This window comes from Triticum urartu, chromosome 7A (genome assembly GCF_056163025.1).
Source record: "Triticum urartu cultivar PI428250 chromosome 7A, HENAU_Tu73, whole genome shotgun sequence".
NCBI lineage: Eukaryota > Viridiplantae > Streptophyta > Magnoliopsida > Poales > Poaceae > Triticum > Triticum urartu.
In genome coordinates this window covers 100,486,839-100,505,160 of record NC_141879.1, presented here as the reverse complement: position 1 = coordinate 100,505,160, position 18,322 = coordinate 100,486,839, and the positions used below count along the sequence as shown (strand labels likewise).

The 18,322-nt window shown below is 47.3% G+C and overlaps 3 protein-coding genes and 1 pseudogene across 4 annotated transcripts; 1 reads left to right on the top strand and 3 right to left on the bottom strand.

The window, feature by feature from the left end:
• Positions 1-424: 424 nt before the first annotated feature.
• Positions 425-1,000, bottom strand: LOC125518414 (uncharacterized). Its single transcript, XM_048683265.1, has one exon. It carries the CDS (start codon positions 998-1,000, stop codon positions 425-427), a length of 576 nt encoding a protein of 191 aa, XP_048539222.1.
• Positions 1,001-7,153: 6,153 nt separating this feature from the next.
• LOC125522358 (uncharacterized) lies at positions 7,154-9,827 on the top strand. The gene is made up of 4 exons (XM_048687422.2): positions 7,154-7,297; positions 7,418-7,953; positions 8,771-8,956; positions 9,435-9,827. The coding sequence occupies exons 2-4, from the start codon at positions 7,435-7,437 to the stop codon at positions 9,714-9,716; spliced, it is 987 nt and encodes a 328-aa protein (XP_048543379.1). The 5' UTR covers positions 7,154-7,297; positions 7,418-7,434; the 3' UTR covers positions 9,717-9,827.
• Positions 9,828-10,626: 799 nt separating this feature from the next.
• LOC125524065 (F-box protein At5g07610-like) lies at positions 10,627-12,846 on the bottom strand. The gene is made up of 2 exons (XM_048689139.2): positions 12,690-12,846; positions 10,627-12,587 (listed from the first exon to the last, which is right to left on the bottom strand). The coding sequence occupies exon 2, from the start codon at positions 12,559-12,561 to the stop codon at positions 11,422-11,424; it is 1,140 nt and encodes a 379-aa protein (XP_048545096.1). The 5' UTR covers positions 12,562-12,587; positions 12,690-12,846; the 3' UTR covers positions 10,627-11,421.
• Positions 12,847-14,828: 1,982 nt separating this feature from the next.
• Positions 14,829-16,588, bottom strand: LOC125524066 (F-box protein At5g07610-like; annotated as a pseudogene). Its single transcript, XR_015611933.1, has 2 exons — positions 16,433-16,588; positions 14,829-16,322 (listed from the first exon to the last, which is right to left on the bottom strand). The product of XR_015611933.1 is annotated as an F-box protein At5g07610-like (transcript).
• Positions 16,589-18,322: the final 1,734 nt, after the last annotated feature.

Genomic DNA, 18,322 nt, shown 5'->3' with positions numbered 1-18,322 from the left:
TGGTACAATACTGCTGCTGGTCTGGTCGGTGTGGCCGGGCCAACGTACGCGTGAGCTGCGTGATGCGTCGGAGTCGGCATTTAGAGCATCTCCAACAGGCGCCCAACGCGCCGCGCGTTAAAAACGGATTTGACGCGCGTCCATTGCTTGGTTTGGTGTGGCGTGCAGCGTTTGCTTCAGCAGCCGCGCTGAAAGGCCGCGCGCACAGCTTCAGCAGGCGTGGTAAAATGCAGCGCGTACTCATTCTACAATATTTTTTAAATTAAAATTACATAGATAAAAAATGATACAAAGATATTTTACATCGGTGAAACTACTACGGCATAGATAGATAGATAGTTCGACACACATAGATAGATAGATAGATAGATACTAGGGCATAGATAGATAGATAGAAACTACCATGGCATATATAGATAGAAAACTACTTCAAGCCGCTACCATCACCATCATCACTCTCGTCGGTGTTGTCCGAGGTTAAGAGCCATATGTCGTCCCAACGTTCATCGTCCGAGGTGAAGAACGACCTCCCACCTGCGGAGACGATGTCCCACTGCTCGTTCGCCACTGCCTTCCGCTGACGCCGGTCCGCCCGCTCCGAGCGGCGCCTTGCCGTCCTCTCCGCCCAGTAGGCACGCTCGACGTCGACGTCCTCTGGGTGACGACGACGCCACTCCGCCATGGCTCGCTCGTCCTCGGCGACGAGGAGACGGCGCTGCCGCCGAGAGTGGTCGGCACGGTCCATGTCCGTGATGAGACGCGGCGGAGGGGCGAGGCGCTGCGCCTCCTCGCGCGTGAAGACGTCCCGGAAATTCATCTGCGACCGGGGCCTCTCCAAGCGCCACGCCGCCGCGTCGTACGCGCGGGCCGCCTCGCGCGCGCTCTGAAACGTCCCGAGGCCGAGCCGGACGTCGCCGGACCGTATCTCGACGGAGTACCAGCCGTTGGGGCGCTCGCGGACGCCGCGAAAGCCCGAAGCACCCCGGCGGCGCGGCGGCATGGTAACGCGGTGGTGACGCAGAAAGCGGCGAAGCGACGAGGTTGCGAGGAGGAAGGCGCGTGGCTGTTCTGTGCGCGTGGCGAAGCGCGGGACTTTATAAACGCGCGTGAAGCGGCGCGCCAAATCTACCGCGCCGCTTTCTCCCTCGCGCGCGCAAACGCTTCCCGCGTGCGGTAACTTTCCGTCACCGCTGAAGCGTGTGAAACCAACCGACGCGCGCAAAAAACTGCTTTTACCACGCGGGCACGCGTTTTGGGACGCCTGTTGGAGATGCTCTTATACCGGTACTCTCCAGCGGAATCGCAAGCCGGCACGCCGTCGCGAGCGTCTCCAGGACTTTCCTACTTGCCGTATTATTTTATTTTATCTTGACGTGAAAGCAGTCACGGGGACGTGGTCGTTTTCTTGCATATTTTATTGTCGAAAAAGAGCGAGCACGTACTGTATAGACGACACTGGCCCTCATGATGCGCAATGCATACGTGTTCACGAGGTGGCGCGTCTCCTAACCACACACACTACTACACTAGAATGGCTAAGGCTGAGGTTTGCGTAAAATTTTCGATCTATTCATTGATAACAGTACAGCGAGCACAAAAGATATTAAATATTATATCCGTAGACATCTAGCGACGACTGTAAATACCGAAGTGAGCGAAAGACGCGCCGCCGTCATCACACCTCCCTCGCTGGAGCCGGGCGAAACTCGTTGTAATAGACAGTCGAGAAATCATTATGCTAAGGCCCCATGAAACCAGCGCACCAAAAAAAAAAACCGCCGCCGATGAAGAGAAGTATAGATCGAAAAAAATCCAACATAAAGGCACACCAACATTGACGAGCGAAGACCGGATCTGAGCGGATCTTGCAAAGACAACCACTGACCGAATTATGCGAGATCCATCGAAAAGACACCTTCACACACCCTCCGACGCACACCGCCGGGATGGGGGCCAAGACTGGGGATAGAAGCAACTTTTTTTTTATAATTATACTCCCTCCATTCTGAAATGCTTGTCGGAGAAATAAATGCATTCAGACCTATTTTAGTTCTAATTACATTTGTTTTTATTATTTTTTTGACAAGTATTTCGGGACGAAGGGAACATGCATTTAACAGGTGAGCACCCGGATTAGAACCTGGGTCAAATCTTTCCCTTTCGCGCACCGTTTTGTTCAAAGTTCTTGGTGCGCGGAAGGCATCAAAGCGCCGAGAACGGACCCACGCTGTCTCGAGCACATAGTGGGAACGCTTCTCAACCACGAATTACTGTACATATACCAGATTATAACTATTCAATTTAATTAGAAGAAGATCTAGTCTAGAGTCTAGAATGAAAACAAGAGCAAATCAGGACGGCCGACGAACGAGTAGTGTGTTGGCGGGTCATGCTCCGGCGCATTCGTCGTCCGGGCAGTGGGCGGCGCGTCGCTCTGACGCCGGGAACGTCCACGGCGCAACGGACGGCTTGATATCTACATACATGGTCTGTTGCGAGGTCATTTTCCGGCCACCCTTAATTATTCATTCTCCTCTGCGTGCACACAAGATGCTTTTAGTTAGTTAGATATCCTCCGTGCTGTGCTGTCCATGCATAACTCGCCACGCTAATTCCCTTCTTGTCCCGTTCCGCCCCCAGCTAATTCGATCAACCACGCGTGCTTGATAATGGGTTGTACAACATGATACTCCTACATACACAATATACACCGACATTTCCGTTGGTCTCGTTCACCTCACCATTCATATGTACTCCGTCTGTTTCTTAATATAAGTCTTTGTAAAGATTTCAATGTAGACTACTCCCTCTGTAAACTAATATAAGAGCGTTTAGTAATTAATATAGAAGTGTTTAGATCACAAAATGTAGTAATCTAAATGCTTTTATATTAGTTTACGGAGGGAGTACATACGGAGCAAAATGAGTGAATCTACACTCTAAATTACGTCTATATGTAATATACATCCGTATGTACTTTATATTAAGATCTATAAAAAGACTTACATTTAGGAAAGAGGGGAGTATGTCGCAATCAATTAATTAGTTGATACTATAAAATACGAATTTCGGCTAAATAACACCGAAAACGTTATATCGATGAGCTGTATAGTATAGACGTTAGACGGGATCTATACTATACACGACGTGCCACCGATGAATGGGAGATCTTAATTATTGGAACTAGATCACAAATAAGAGATACACTCGGTCCGGCGCAACAAATCCATCCATGATGGCGATGCTACTAAGACAAGGTGGCAAAGGCGAGTTAAACTAATGCTAGAGTACTTAGCCTGGATAGCCATCACCGACACACGGCACACAATGGCGAAAGCTTTACCCAAAAGTGACATCCAATCCAAGAGCCCGATTTTCTCGCCAGTGCGGAGAAAAGGCGCCCGAGCATCGCTCTCCCACTCACTCGCACGTCCCGGTCGCTTCCACCCAGCGGGCTGATTGCTTAGCAGCGCGCGCGATTGCTCATCCGTACGCAAATCGAAGCAGCGGTTAACGTAGACACTCCACGCAGAGTTCTCAGACACGAAGTGAAATGAATCTCGTGCAGGCAAGGCAACAACCGGACGGTTTATTTCCCGGTTTGTCCAACCAACGTGTCGGCTTCGCGAAAGGGACCGGACGGTTTTTGGGGGGTCTCTGTCAGTCCCGGTCTCCCCATGCATTGGTCGATCGGACTCCTTTCGGAAGTTTCACTTGTCGATCGATGTGCGCACTGCACCTACTTACTTATATTGTTCATATTTTTGTGGCACCATTATAAGAATTAGAAAGCTTTCCTTTTAGACTTATATGTTCCTTCTAGCTCTAGGATATATATAGTGCTATCAACACTACAATATTACTCCCTCCGTTCTGAATTACTTGTCGCATGTATGAATGTATCTAGATACATTCATTTCTGCGACGAGTAATTTGAAACGGAGGGAGTACATTTCATTTGTTGTGCCTACTTGCACTATCTTAGGATATCTCCCCGCGCTGTTTGGAGATGGGCATTACGCGGATTAGATAGCTTCGTTTAGAGTGTTCTTTTTTTAATTGTTACTTCTAGTTCTAGGATATCAACAACTTACAGAATATTGGATTGCACATGTATCTACCATGCCACTGTTTTTCAAGACCATGTTCAGCCCACGTTTCGACAAACTAACAAAAACGGAAACTTGTTGTGCATTCACAAGGTAACTTAAGTTTGATGCCAACCATGAGAAGATATCTTTTGTTTCTTTAGATTTCGAGGTAAAATTTTGCCAGATGACTTGTGTCTATGGTTGGAAAAGACTTACCAATCAAGGGAGGAACATGATATATGCAGAAGGCTGCCCTATTGGTTCAAGATTGTATAGTATAAGTGGACTAGTCTATCGTGCCATATTCGTCAATCTGTTAGCTGATTTGGCCTCGCACAATATAATGCTTCCATGTTTCACCAGGCACTTGATCAACCCTAAAAATTCAAGAGAACCCCTCTTTGTACAATAAACTGTGTATCAAGCAAGATTTTGATCGCAAATGGATTGATCGACCATAGCTTGACTAGTAGAATGCTAGCAGGTTTCCCAAACTCCTCTGATATCAATAAACTTCAACTTCCATATTAACCATTCCTGCAAAAAAAACTTCCATATTAACCAAAAAGAAAAAAAAACTTCAACTATAGCGATTTAAACGAACAGTGTGAAGATGTTGCGTTCACATCTTGCACTGTGAATTTAGAAATGACTCAAAACATGACGTGAAGATCATGAGAGATAAAGTCTTTGGAGTAAATCGGTTCAAGATCCCGAAGTTAGAAAATAGTTATCACTCAGGAAAGGCACATGATTCATCAATCCATCAAGAAAATTGACCTCACATTTTTTCACTATTCACCAGAAGCTTAACCAGCCTTGAAAACACAAGAAAATCCTTCTTGTCGAAGAGGATTGGGTGTCAAAGGGAGACTCGAATCATAAAGTAAGTGATCGACTAGCAGAGAGCCAAAAATTCCCTGCTTGACTGAGATATGCCCATTTGAATCGTACAATGGGGCCGGAAGTGCATATTACTAGAGGAAATGTTTTCTCAAGGCAACCTAAGCTCCACTCGTAATGACTGTCATTGCATTCTATAGTAAACCAAGTAAGTTTCCACTACGGTCCAATATAGGGTTTGCACCGATAGTGCAAAACCTTAACGTATACGTATGGCATTGTGAATGTCGAGCCAAGTGCCAACTAAGAGATAAACTCGAGATGTGGAAATGACTCGAAACATGACGCATAGAGCATATGAGAGATAAAGTCTTTGAAGCAAACCGGTTCAAGATCCCGAAGTTAGAAAATAGTTATCACTCAGGAGAGGAACATGAAATGTGGAAGGCTATCCCACCAGTCTACATCAATCCGTCCATCAAAGTGACCTCACATTTTTTCACTATTCACCAAAAGTTTGATTAGCCTTGAAAACACAAGAAAATCCTTCTTGTTGAAGAGGATCGTGCATCAAAGGGAGACTTGAATCATAAAGTAAACGATAGACTAGCAGAAAGCCAAAAGGATTCTCTAATTGAATGAGGTATGCCCATTGGAATCGTAATAATGGAGTTGGAAGTGCATATCACTAGAGAAAATGTTTTCTCAATGCAACCCAAACTCCACCCATGATGGCTATCATTGCATTCCATAGTAAACCAAATAAGTTTCCATTACCGTCCAATATAGGCTTTGCACTGACAGTGCAAAACCTTAACGTGTATGCATGGCATTGTGAACGTCGAGCCAAATGCCAACTAAGAGATAACTTGGATGGCATGGAAATGTCTCGAAACATGACGTAGAGAGCACGAGAGATAAAGTTGACTTTGGTGCAAACCGGTTCAAGATCTTGAAGTTAGAAAAATAGTTATAACTCGGGAGAGGAACATGAAACGTGGAAGGCTATCACACCAGTCTACATCGAGCCATATTCATCAACCTGTCTAGCGAATTGACCTCACATAACTGTGTCACCATTCACCAGAAGCTTAATCAAGCTTGAAACACACGAGAAAATCCTTCTTGTCGAAGAGGATTGTGTATCAAAGAGAGACTAGAATCATAAAGTGAAAGATCGACTAGCAGAGAGGCATGAGGATTCCTGAATTGAATGGGATATGCCCATTGAAATTCTTACTCATGGAGTCAGAAGCGCATATGCCACTAAATAAAATGCTTTCTCCGCAAACCAAAACTCCACTTGTAATGATTGGCATTTCACTCCATATAGTAAACCGAGTAAGTTTCAACCATCGCCCAATATATTTTGCTTCCACCAACAGTGTGAACAACATCTACGTGTACTCCTGACATTACGAATGTCGAGCCAAAACACCAGCTAAGGGATAACTTGGACGATGTGGAAATCACTCGAAACATGACGCCGAGAGCACGAGAGAGCTATCCGGGGATAGAGATCCCACCGGACGATACATATAAGACTCATCGACGCAAACACCACGTACCCTATGCGGTAGGTGTCGCCGAACCCCAACATCTGCATCGATCGATGCATACATGCACGACTTAAGATGGAAAAAAAGAGATGGATGTGTGCATGCTAGCTCTTTTGTGTCTGCGAGCCCCAACCTCTGCACCGATCAACACACACGACTTAAGATGGACGCGTGCAAGCTAACTCTTTCACGTCGCCAAGCCCCAACCTCTGCATCGATCGACACACAGAGCTTAAGATGCACGCGTGCAAGCTAGCTCTTTTGCATCGTCGAGCCCCAAGCTCTGCACCGATCGACGCACACGATTTAAGATGGACGCGTGCACGGTAACTTTTTTTAGAAGGAGAGTGTGTGGAAAGGGCTTTGGTGTGTGAGCGGAGGCTGGGTGAGACGCACGCGCGGCCTCGGTCCCGGCGCGGGAGGAGACATACATTCTCTGCGCTGCCGACACTCCAATAAACCATTCACCCCACGGCGTCCGCCGTGAAAGCAAATCGCACCACCACCACCTACCTACTGCCCCGATCCATCCATCACCTGCTCCCCGCACGCGCACGCGCCACCGCACACCGCCGCCACGCCGCAGAGGATCCCGCGCGCGGAGGTTGGCCCGGCCCTTTCCGGCGCGTTACCGCTCCGTCCCCCTCTTTCTTTTAGTGCTCCCTCCCCTGCCACTGCTCCACTGCACCCCACCCCCCACCCCCCACCCCCGCTCTGCCTCCACCTCCCCGCCGCCCCACCACCACCACCTTCACTCCCCTGCCGCCGCCTCCCGGAGCTCTCATCTGCTTCCTCCCGCCGCAGGTACGATCCGGCCGGGCCGGAGCCCAAAACCCTCCCGCAGAGCCGCTCCGCTTCCCGTTTCTTTCCATTTTCGCTCTTCCGGTTTTCTTGATCGTGGGCGCTCGCCGGTGGCTCGGGCAGGATTCAAGTCGGTGGAGATGATGCACGGCAAGTCGGACTCGGACATCACGAGCCTGGCGGCGTCGTCGCCGCCGCGGTCGCCGAAGCGAGGTGCCGCCGGCGGCGGCGCCTACTACGTGCAGAGCCCGTCGCGGGACTCGGCGCACGACGGCGGGGGCGCGGGCGGGTACAAGTCGTCGTCGATGCAGGCGACGCCCGTGTACAACAGCCCCAACGAGTCCCCCTCGCACCCGTCCTACGGCCGCCACTCCCGGGCCTCCTCCGTCAGCCGCTTCTCCGGCATCCTCCGCGGCGGCAGCGGGCGCAAGGGCGGCGGCGGGGGCGGGGGCCTCAAGGCCGTGAACGCCAAGGGGTGGCCCGAGTGCAGCGTCATCGAGGAGGAGGGCTCCTACGAGGGCCTCTCCGGCGGCGACAGCGGCCTCTCCGGCCGCTGCAAGCTCGCGCTCGCCTTCGTCAGCTTCCTCCTGCTCTTCACCGTCGTCTGCCTCATCGTCTGGGGCGCCGCCCGCCCCTACGAGCCCGACGTCCTCGTCAAGGTAGCACACCCGTATCCATATCCATTCATCTCGTGCACCCACCCTGCTTGTTTCACTTCCTCAGCACACTCTGAACTGAATTTTTCCTACACGATAATATGACATGAATTCAAACATCAATTGCTCCAGTTTCACTTGTGACTCCGGGTAGATTGAATTTAAACACCAACTACATCACTAATTTAATTCAAATCTCCTGGTAGAATGGTCAGCAAAGACTCCGAATTGTGCAGGCAAAATTTGTGCTGGTAGATCCATTTGAGCTCTGTTTTCTCTAGAATCGGCGCTTATTCACCGTGGCTCCTTGCTCTGAACTCGAAATCAAAGGGTATTTATCTTTTTACCATTAGTAGTGTAAATCATGTTAATCTAAGGCAAAGCGCCGCTGACTGAAGAAGAGCCAAATCAGCTGAAACAGCTTCGCTGGGCATTTTCCGACCCCCTCTTCGAAAAACCAAACTCCGTTGGAATTTAGTGATAGGCCACTAAATAAGTATACTTACTACATAGAGAAAGAAACATAAAACAATGACCACGAGGCAAAATAATTTATTACATTTTTCTTCTGTTTTTTGATAGAGATGTTGTCGGCTGCCACTGCAGTCAGCCCAGCTTGTCGACTGTCTCACTCACATTTCCAAACCTCCCCCTGTTCACAAAAAAGTTTTACAGTAGTTATAAAACACAGTACAATGTACCTTTGTACTATTCTGGTACGGTGAACTTGTGCTGCGGATCTGAATTTCTCAGTATGAAGGTTCTGTAAAAACTGTTCTACTACTAACCAAGAACTTCTTTTTACTCTGTTTTTGCGCAGAGCATAGCCATGGACAACTTCTATGCCGGAGAGGGCACAGACCACAGTGGGGTTCCAACCAAGATGGTCACGCTGAACTGCTCCCTGAACATGATTGTGTACAACCCTGCGTCAATGTTCGGAATTCATGTCTCTTCGGGCCCTGTTCGCCTGCTCTATTCGGAGATCGCCATCGGGGTCGGACAGGTATGCCCATCATCAGCATCCCCTGCCCCTTTTTGGTTTCTGGGTAACAGCCTAGAGAGAGGTGTTGTCGGCGCTTCTTCTTCCTGGCAAGTCATTTGTCCATTTCTGAATAATGGTGCTCCACATCTTACCATGTGGAGTATGTGAACAGCTTGAGTGGTGAATAAGCCATACTCATTTTACCTCTGCATTTCACCACTCAAGTGAAGGGTGAATTTGCAAACTGCATTCAAATACTGAATCCTTGAAGCATTTTCCAATATGTTGTACTCTTGTTATCCTTCTCGGAGTATCGGATCGAAGGTCCTGCAGATTTAAACTAGAAAAGGCAGTAAGTTTGAGTCAAGAAAGGGGGATGGGCATTTAGTATAAAGAGTAGCAGGATAGTATGTTCATCAAGATATGTGATGTACTGGTTTGACTCACAATCACTGGCAAATTCAAGAATCTGATGTTAACACCTCTCCTATGAATGCAGGTTCACAAGTACTACCAACCGAGCAAGAGCCACCGGCTGGTGTCGGCGGTGATCCACGGCGAGAAGGTGCCCCTCTACGGCGCGGGGGGCGGGCTCTCGCTGTCGGGGAACGACGTGACGGTGCCGCTGACGGTGGACTTCGAGCTCGTCTCCCGGGGGTACGTCATCGGCAAGCTGGTGCGGGTGACGCACAAGGTGCACGTGACGTGCCGCATCACCGTCGACGCCAAGAGGGCGAGGACCAGGATCCCAAAGAAGGCATGCGCCGTGTACAAGGCCTGACTCCGGCGAACCATTTTCCTGCTCCTGCAGCTAAAAAGCCTGTATTTACTGTTCTGCTGAAGAACAATAAACATGTACTAGCAGTATATATAAGGAACCTGTTTCAGCTTCGGTTTTGTTTATATAAGTTACTCTCTTGCGCGGCGGTGGTTTTGTCTATGAGGCAGTGGTTGTACCTATGTGTGGTGTTAGGGTTTGGTTGGTTACAAGATGGTAGTGATGGCATCCTGTCTGCAACTTCGCATCTAGGTTGAGAGAGTAGGATTGGTTTTGTTGGATCATGTTTTCAGAGAAACTCCATCATTTTTCAGGAAGTAAAAAGATCCATCCGGGTAGCTAGAGAGCCACATGGATAGTTCAATGTGCTCATCAGCGCCTGTCCCGAAGATGGATTCTGGGTCTGGTCACCTCACTTGGAGAAGTTACATCATTCGGCGTTTGTTTTCGAGCCAAAACTGCTCCACACACGAAGAGCTTTGGATTCAATCGTCGGCTGCAAATCGTCCAAATAATGTCGTCTGGATAGAGCCTTGTGGTTTACTCGCTCCCGAGCTTCCTCAACATTATGAGGATGGTCGGATGTCATAGAGATGATAGAACGGCCCGAATGCCCGTCGTGGAGATGATCGAACCAGCAATGTTGCAATTGCTTGCCCTCATCCGATCGAGATGCACCTTGGATTTCTAACGCGTAGAATTCATTCTGAAGTTGCACCTGAACTCGCAATCTGCAAAAGCTGTTATTTAATACCCATTTGGACGCTGCAAAATCTGTTTATTTAATACCTATTTGGACGTGAGGCACCAGCAGGGACAAGGTCAGGGCGCATGGAGGCTAAAAATTCAGAGAGTTCTACTGTAAATAACCCAATAAATAATATGAATATACCGTAGAGGCTCTGAAAAAGATGGCACCTATCCTTCTGTATCAAATTAAACGACAGTTCAAAGCATCTGCTGGCAAAGATCAGACATTGCAACTAAGTACAGCAGGAAGTGAATCAGACAATTTTTCTAGATCAAATCAACACAAGGTTAGTTTCAGTCTTGAGATCCGACAGATTAAACAGAGTGAATCAAACTGTTATATTGATGGAATGAAGAATTTTTTACCTTTGATGCTGTAAACTCCAGACTAAACAGCATCTCACAGAAAAGAATAGCTTTGCTTCACTAGTGCAGATCATTTCAACATGACAGGAGCAAAGGACCATAAACTGACATGCTCTACTGTTCACTACAATGACAAGAGGAATAAAACATAAATTCCCTCCCATGTTTTACTGCCCATACAATTACATATCTAAAATGCACAATAAACTTCAACATAGGATACACATACACTATTTGTAAAAGAGGGCATCCACTAACAGCCCAACACAACAATCTGGACATCACAAACAGCAATCATGGTACAAATAAATGGTAGCTCCGTAAATTTTAAATAGCAAAGTCTGCTGCCCGTATGCTGCTACCAACCATAAACACATAGTATATGTTTACACAAGACAAGCAGCTAGCACTACTAAGTTAACGGGAACAGTTAGCCCCATAAAGTGAGGTTACAGAGTACACCCAACAACAAAAGAGGAGTAACACAACATCAGAAGGATCAAACCGGATAGCTGCTGATATTACAAAGGGACCTATGTTTCAACATTATCTGAAAGGTCGACAATGGAACGGCGATATGCAAGCCAGAGTATCAGTTCCAATCTGCCAATTCCTCCGAGTACAAGGGAACATAAGGAAGGTAGGGTCCCATGGAACCATTTCCAAGAACGCCGATGAACTGCACTTTTCCACTATCCATTTCATAAGACACGAGTTCTTTGTCATGCCCATAAACAAAGAAAATCATGTTTCGTCGCGGGTGGTGGGCGACAATGTGAAACCTGATTCCCCGATGTACATACTTCTCTCCAAGTAGATCAAAAGGACTAATGCTGTGCTTCAAGACCCACACTTCACTGCCGTAGTCCTCAAGAACCCAGATCAATAGTCTGTGACCATCATGATGATCAATATTTGCTAAATACAAACGCCCTTGAGACGGATCAGTGAACCCGACAGCAAGATCTATTTCAGGGCCAAACGGATTGCATGGCATAGGAATAACCCTCCAAGCAGTTCCCTCCACATCCACTGCCACCACCGCAGACCAGATGGCAACAAAATAAAGAAAACCATTGCCAAAGGCACTTAAACTCGTTAATCTAGCCGGGAAGCCCCAACCGCTGTCCTTGTGACTCCAGACGCCGGTTTTGGACGAGTAGATCTCAACCCCTTTGACGTGGCCATCCCCGTCCTTCAGGAACTGGAACACATGGAAGTGCGAGGAGACGGCCGGGTCGAACCCCAGGCGAGCTGTCTGTATCTTGCTGAAGAAGCCCGGCAATGGCAAGGCAACCCATTTCTCCGTGGCAGGATTGCACACGACGTAATCAAATGCCTGCGAATCAGCGGTCTCGAAGCGGCTGCAGAGGAGTAGGCCGTTGCAGCTGTCCAGAAGGTGGAACCTGTCACAGTCGGGCAGGAAGGCGAGCGAAGGGTCGATAGCGATAGGAGGGCGGCCTCCCGTGGAGACATGGGTGAAATTGCGAATCAATAAATAGTCAGGGCTGCGGCTCGAGTAGAGGAATCCGGCGAGGTCATGGAGATGGTGCTGCGGCAGCGCCTTGCGGTGGTCGGGGTGGGAGATGATGCCGCGCCACCGCTTGGAGACGCACTTGAACCGGCACAGCGACTTGTACGGCACGCGCGACAGGATCTCGATGAGGAGGTCTTCGGTGAGCTTGTCCGCTGGATTCAGAAGCCTGCTGATGTCCTTGCAGTCGTCCGCCATTGCCGTGGGGAGAGAAGGCGGTCAACCTGCGAAGGGGGGCGGAGGAGGAGGGATTTGAGATCCATCGACATCGGCGAGGAGAGCAGCAAGGAAGGAAGAGAGATTTACGGAGAATGGGGCGCACGTACCGGGCTAGAAGCGAGTGACGGCGAGGGAGCCCGTTTGAGGTGCTCCCGTCCCCGCCGGCGAGGGTTTGGGTACGCGGCGGCGAGGTGAGGTGAGGTGTGGCGTGGAACTTTTTTTTTTTTGAGACAACTGGCGTGGAACTGGAAGACGGGGGAAGTGAATGAGGAGTATGCTGTGGCGTGCTGGGCTTTTTTTTGAGGGGTATGCTGGGCTGGGCTTTTATCTGGGCTGTACAGGCAGAGGATAGCGGAGGAGGATAGCGGTGTGTCCAGATTTCAGCCTGCACTTCAGCTGTTCTATAAGAGCATTGCCTAAGGATCCTCAAAAAGAAAAAGGGAAAAAAAGAGCATTGCCTAAAAATAAAGGTGCTTATTTTTGCTGAAATCACTGGTTAGAGCACGGGTATACCCTGCCCTGCAAAAGTCGGCCGCAAAACGTTTTTTTCGCATTTTTACAGCATGACTTTTGTTCCAGCAGAACAGATCCCGTAAAATATTCAATTATCCTGGCAAAACTGCATACAGTACGACTTTTGTTTCGGCGAGGTCGCACTTAGGAAAGACTATGGCTGGAGCTGAAAGTTCCCTCCCGCCAATCGGTTTTTATTTTCCAGATCGCTGCAAGAAATGCCCTCAATCCCGTAGATATGGAGGAAATGACCACGCAGATTCGGGATCCCACAAAAAAAATCCAGGACGGCTTAATTTGGGGGTCTATTCAAGCCGGGTTTACGGGCTCCGTCCCGCAAACCGGCAGTTATTTTGCCGGATGATCCAGTTTGCGGGATCTGCTAGAGATTTCTTAAGAGTTGTCCTTGTAAAGGTCACTCCTCATCTTCTCAAATGCTCATATAATGTGTGTGCACCACTTGTCGTAAGTTTTCTTTTTTCTATCAATTTTTTATTCAAAATATTGTATCTCTTAAATCGTGGGTGTATATACTGAACCATTCTAGCCGTTGAATTTTTTGTCAAGTTCTTCAAAACTAGATCTCATATTAATAGTTTTGGACAATTTTTTTTCACAAAAAAAACAAAAAACAAAAATAAAAAATAAAAATGAACTAAAAAAAGTAAGGAAAAAACCCGAAGCCCAGAAGCGTGGTTGGGGTTTTCATCATTTTTTTGGCATAGACTATGCTTTTCTCTTTTTACGATGAAGCACATACTATATATTTTTCCCTTTTAAAGTTGAAGCACAACTGTATTTATCGTAGAAGCACATATTGAGCTCTGGCAAAAACAAAGGTTGTGTTTCTCGCAGAAGCAAATATGTGTTTACACAAGAAACACAACTGTGCTTCTCATGGGTGCATAATTATTTTTCGAGAAGCACAACTATGCTTCTCGTGGGTTTTGTTTATATAAGTTACTCCTGTGCGGCGGTGGTTTTGTCTATGAGGCAGTGGTTGTACCTATGTGTGGTGATAGGGTTTGGTTGGGTGCAAGATAGTAGTAATGTCATCCTGTCTGCAACTTCGCATCTAGGTTGAGAGAGTAGGATTGGTTTTGTTGCATCATATTTCCAGAGAAACTCCCATCATTTTTCAAGAAGTAAAGAGATCCATCCGGGTAGCTAGAGAGCAATGTCATCACCATATGGATAGTTCAATGCGCTCATCAGCACCTGACCTGAAGATGGATTCTGGGTCTGGTCACCCCACTTGGAGCTTCATCAACACTACGAGGAATCGAGGACGGTCCAAACGCCTGTCATAGAGATGATAGGAACAGCCCATGTTGTGATTCATTGCCCTCGTATCAACACGCGCCTCGGATTTCTGACACATATAATTCATTGTACTGTAATTTAGTACCCATTTGCACCTGAACTCACAATCTGCAAAGTCTGTTGTCTAGGCATTGCAACTAAATACAGCCTGAAGTGAATCAGGCATTGCAACTAAATACAGCCTGAAGTGAATCAGGCAATTTTCTAGACCAAATCGACAAAGGGTTAGTTTCAGACTTAGGATCTGAACCGACACTGGAACTGAATATGACACAGAGTGAATCAAGCAGTTTTATTGATGGAATCAAGAAAGTTTTACTTATGATCATTTAAACTCTAGACAACATCTAACAGAAAAAGAATAGCTTTGCTTCACTAGTGCTGATAATTTCAACATTGACAGGAGCAAAGGAACATAAACTCACATGCTTTATTGTTCATTACAATGGCAAGAGGAATAGAACATATATTCCCTCCCATATTTCACTGCACATATGCCAACGGCCCAACCCAACGATCTGGACAATCACAACCATCAACAATGATACAAATTAATGATAGCTCCATGAAGTTAAATAGTAAATGCTGTCGCACGTACGCTGCTATCAACCATAAACACATATGTCACATATATGTTTACATAAGAGAAGCAGCTAGCATTACTAAGTTAACTGGACAGATAGCCCCATAAAGTAGGTTACAGAGTACACTCGAGAACAAAAGGGAATAGCTGCCGATATTACCTGGGAGTAAGACCTATGATTCACCATTATCTAAAAAGCCAACAATGGAACAGCAAAATGCGAGCCAGATTATCAGTGCCAATCTGCCAATGCCTCTGAGTACAAGGGAACATAAGGAAGATAAGGCTCCATGGAACCCTGTCCAAGATCGTGGATGAACTGCACTTTCCCAGTATCCATTTCATAAGACATCAGTACCTTCTCATGCCCATAAACTAGGAAAATTGTGTTTCGTTGTGGGTGGAGGGCGACAATATGGTACTCGTGTCCCAGCCGGACATTCTTCACTCCAAATAGATTCACATACCTGACACTGTGCTCCAAGACCCACGCTTCACTGCCGTAGTCCTCGAGAACCCAGATCGACAGTTTATCAAAATCATGCTGATCACTATTTGCCAGATACAAACGCCCTCGAGACAGGTCAATGAACCCGACATCAACATCTATTATGGGGGCATCCTCATCGTCCGGCATAGGAATAGCCCTCCAAGTAGTTCCCTCCACATCCATTGCCACCACCGCAGACTCGATGGCGAGCAAATGCAGAAAACCATTGACAAAGACACTTCTAGAATCACTCACTATCCTAGGTAGGAAGTCCCAACCGCTGTCCTTGTGAGTCCAGGCCCCGGTTTTGGACGAGTAGATGTCAACCGCTCTGACGTGCCCAAAACTATCGCCATCATCGTCGTCGTCTGTATCGGCATTTGCATCTGCAGCCCCATCCTCCACGAACTGGAACACATGGAAGTGCGAGGACACGGCCGGGTCGAACCCCAAGCGAGCTGCCTGCATCTTGCTGAAGAAGCCGGGCAAAGCAACCCATTTCTCCGTGGCAGGATTGCACACCACGTAGTCGAATGCCCGCGAATAAGCGGTCTCGAAGCGGCGGCAGAGGAGCAGGCCGTTGCAGGCTCGAGTAGAGGAATCCGGCGAGGTCATGGAGATGGTGCTGCGGCAGCGCCTTGCGGTGGTCGGGGTGGGAGATGATGCCGCGCCACCGCTTGGAGACGCACTTGAACCGGCACAGCGACTTGTACGGCACGCGCGACAGGATCTCGACGACGAGGTCTTTGGTGAGCTTGTCCGCTGGATTCCGCCGCCTGCTGATGTCCCTGGAGCCGTCCACCATCGCCGCGGAGAGAGGAGGCGGTCAATCTGCAAACGGGGGCGGAGGAGGATGAGGGAGAGATTGGAGATCCATCGCCATCGGTGAAGGGAGCAGGAAGGAAACAAGAGGGGATCTACGACGTATGTGGCGTACGTACCGGAGGAGAAGCGAGTGACAGCCAGGGAGCCCGTTTGAGGTGCTCCCATCCCCGCCGGCGAGGCTTTGGGTGTGCCGCGGCGGCGGCGAGAAGAGGCGATGTGCGGCGTGGAACTGGAAGACAGGCGAAGTGAACGAGGAGTGTTGCTGTGTTGGGCTTTTGTTGGGCTTTTATCTAGTTTGCAGCTGCTCTACAGCTTCTTACAGCGGGGCTCCTCTTCTCAAAAAAAAAACAAAAAAAAAACGGGGCTCCTATTTGACGTGTAGGTTGTCAACAAGAAAAATTTCACGTGCAGGTAGCTGAAATCACTTAAATCACTCCTCGTCTTCTCAGATGCTGACAAATGGCGCATTGTATGTACGTTATTTAAAATGGTTTATCTCTTAAACTGTTGGATTTCTCGCGTCGAGTTCTTTAAAACTAGCCCAGTGTTAATAGGTTTCAACAAACTTTTTAAGAAAAAAAACATAAACCGGAAATAAAACCCGGAAACAAAAATACCAGTAAAAAAACCAAAATCCAGGAAAACAAAAACAAAAAAGGGCAAAATGGAAGAAAAAACATGTAGCCCAAAAGCACGGTTGCGGTTTTCGCTTTTTTAAGCCACATATTGTGTTTTTTTCCTTTGGAGGGGGGGGGGGGGTGCATAGGTTGTGCTTCTAGCACAAACTATGCTTCTGATGAAAAAACAAATAATGCTTCTCACGGAAGCAAATATGTGCTTCCATGACCACGAGAAACACAACCATGCTTCTCATGGAAACACAGTTTTTTCCCATGAAACACAGATGTGCTCCACGAGAAGGAATCTCTAAAACCTAGAAAAAACAGTCAGAAGCCAAAAACATATCTAAAATCCGAAAACGCATGTTAAAAACATTCCACATGAAGCGTCTAACACGTGACATGTGGTGACAGCTGGACTCACCACTTGACACGTTTGATCGTCCTCGAGCAACATAGAGAGAAATCTGAATCATAAGAAAATCAGTTGTTTAAACCAAAATAACGAGAAGGTTATGGTCCATTTATGATCGGTACGACTAGATAGACCTCCGCTTCTTGACCTGAAAGCGTAGCTTAGTTGTAGTGGTGGCATGGTTATTGTGCGATCGTTGGTGAAGCAAAGATAATCAATACAAAGTTCACGATCTACTAGATAAAATAACTTTGCAACACTTCATTCTATTTATTCTAGACAACACTTGCTTACCGAGAATGCACGAAAGAGTTTTCTTTGATGGAGCCATGAAACCATATATTAGGGAGTGAAAAGCATGTAGAAGCATATGATCGATGCTCTAATGCTCATAAACACACCCACAATTATTTCATCCTCAAGGCTCTTAAGCACTTTATTTCAATCATTGTTTGCTAGAACTTTTGTTTTCACGTAAAGGGATTATGCCAAATAAGTGATCGTGCATAGAGTTGGGCTGTGACTTAATGTTTGGGAACTATGGACCTTATTTGTATCTTTCGAGGTCATTTGATCAGCCCCCTTTATTTACCACATACACACCCATTCAAAAGAAAGCCAAATAATATGCGTTTGTAGTGTTGCCACTACATACGGTAACAAACTCATAGCCAAAATTCGAGCTTTCTCTCTTGGTGGATCGTTCATTGGCTAGCAGAGTCCTCAGCATAATATCAAGAAAGGTGACAAAGCCACATTTACACATGTACACATGCATATAGTAGCAGGGCCATGGAACCAACAAGGAGCCGAAGCACCATGTAACACATACAACACATATTTCTGGCACAATCTCGTTTACTTTCAACTAAGTTCCTCTAGACAAGTTAATCCACAAGTGCTATCAATTATATTAAAATTAACAACACGGGGTTGAGCATTTCAAACATCATTTCTTCTACATTTTTTAT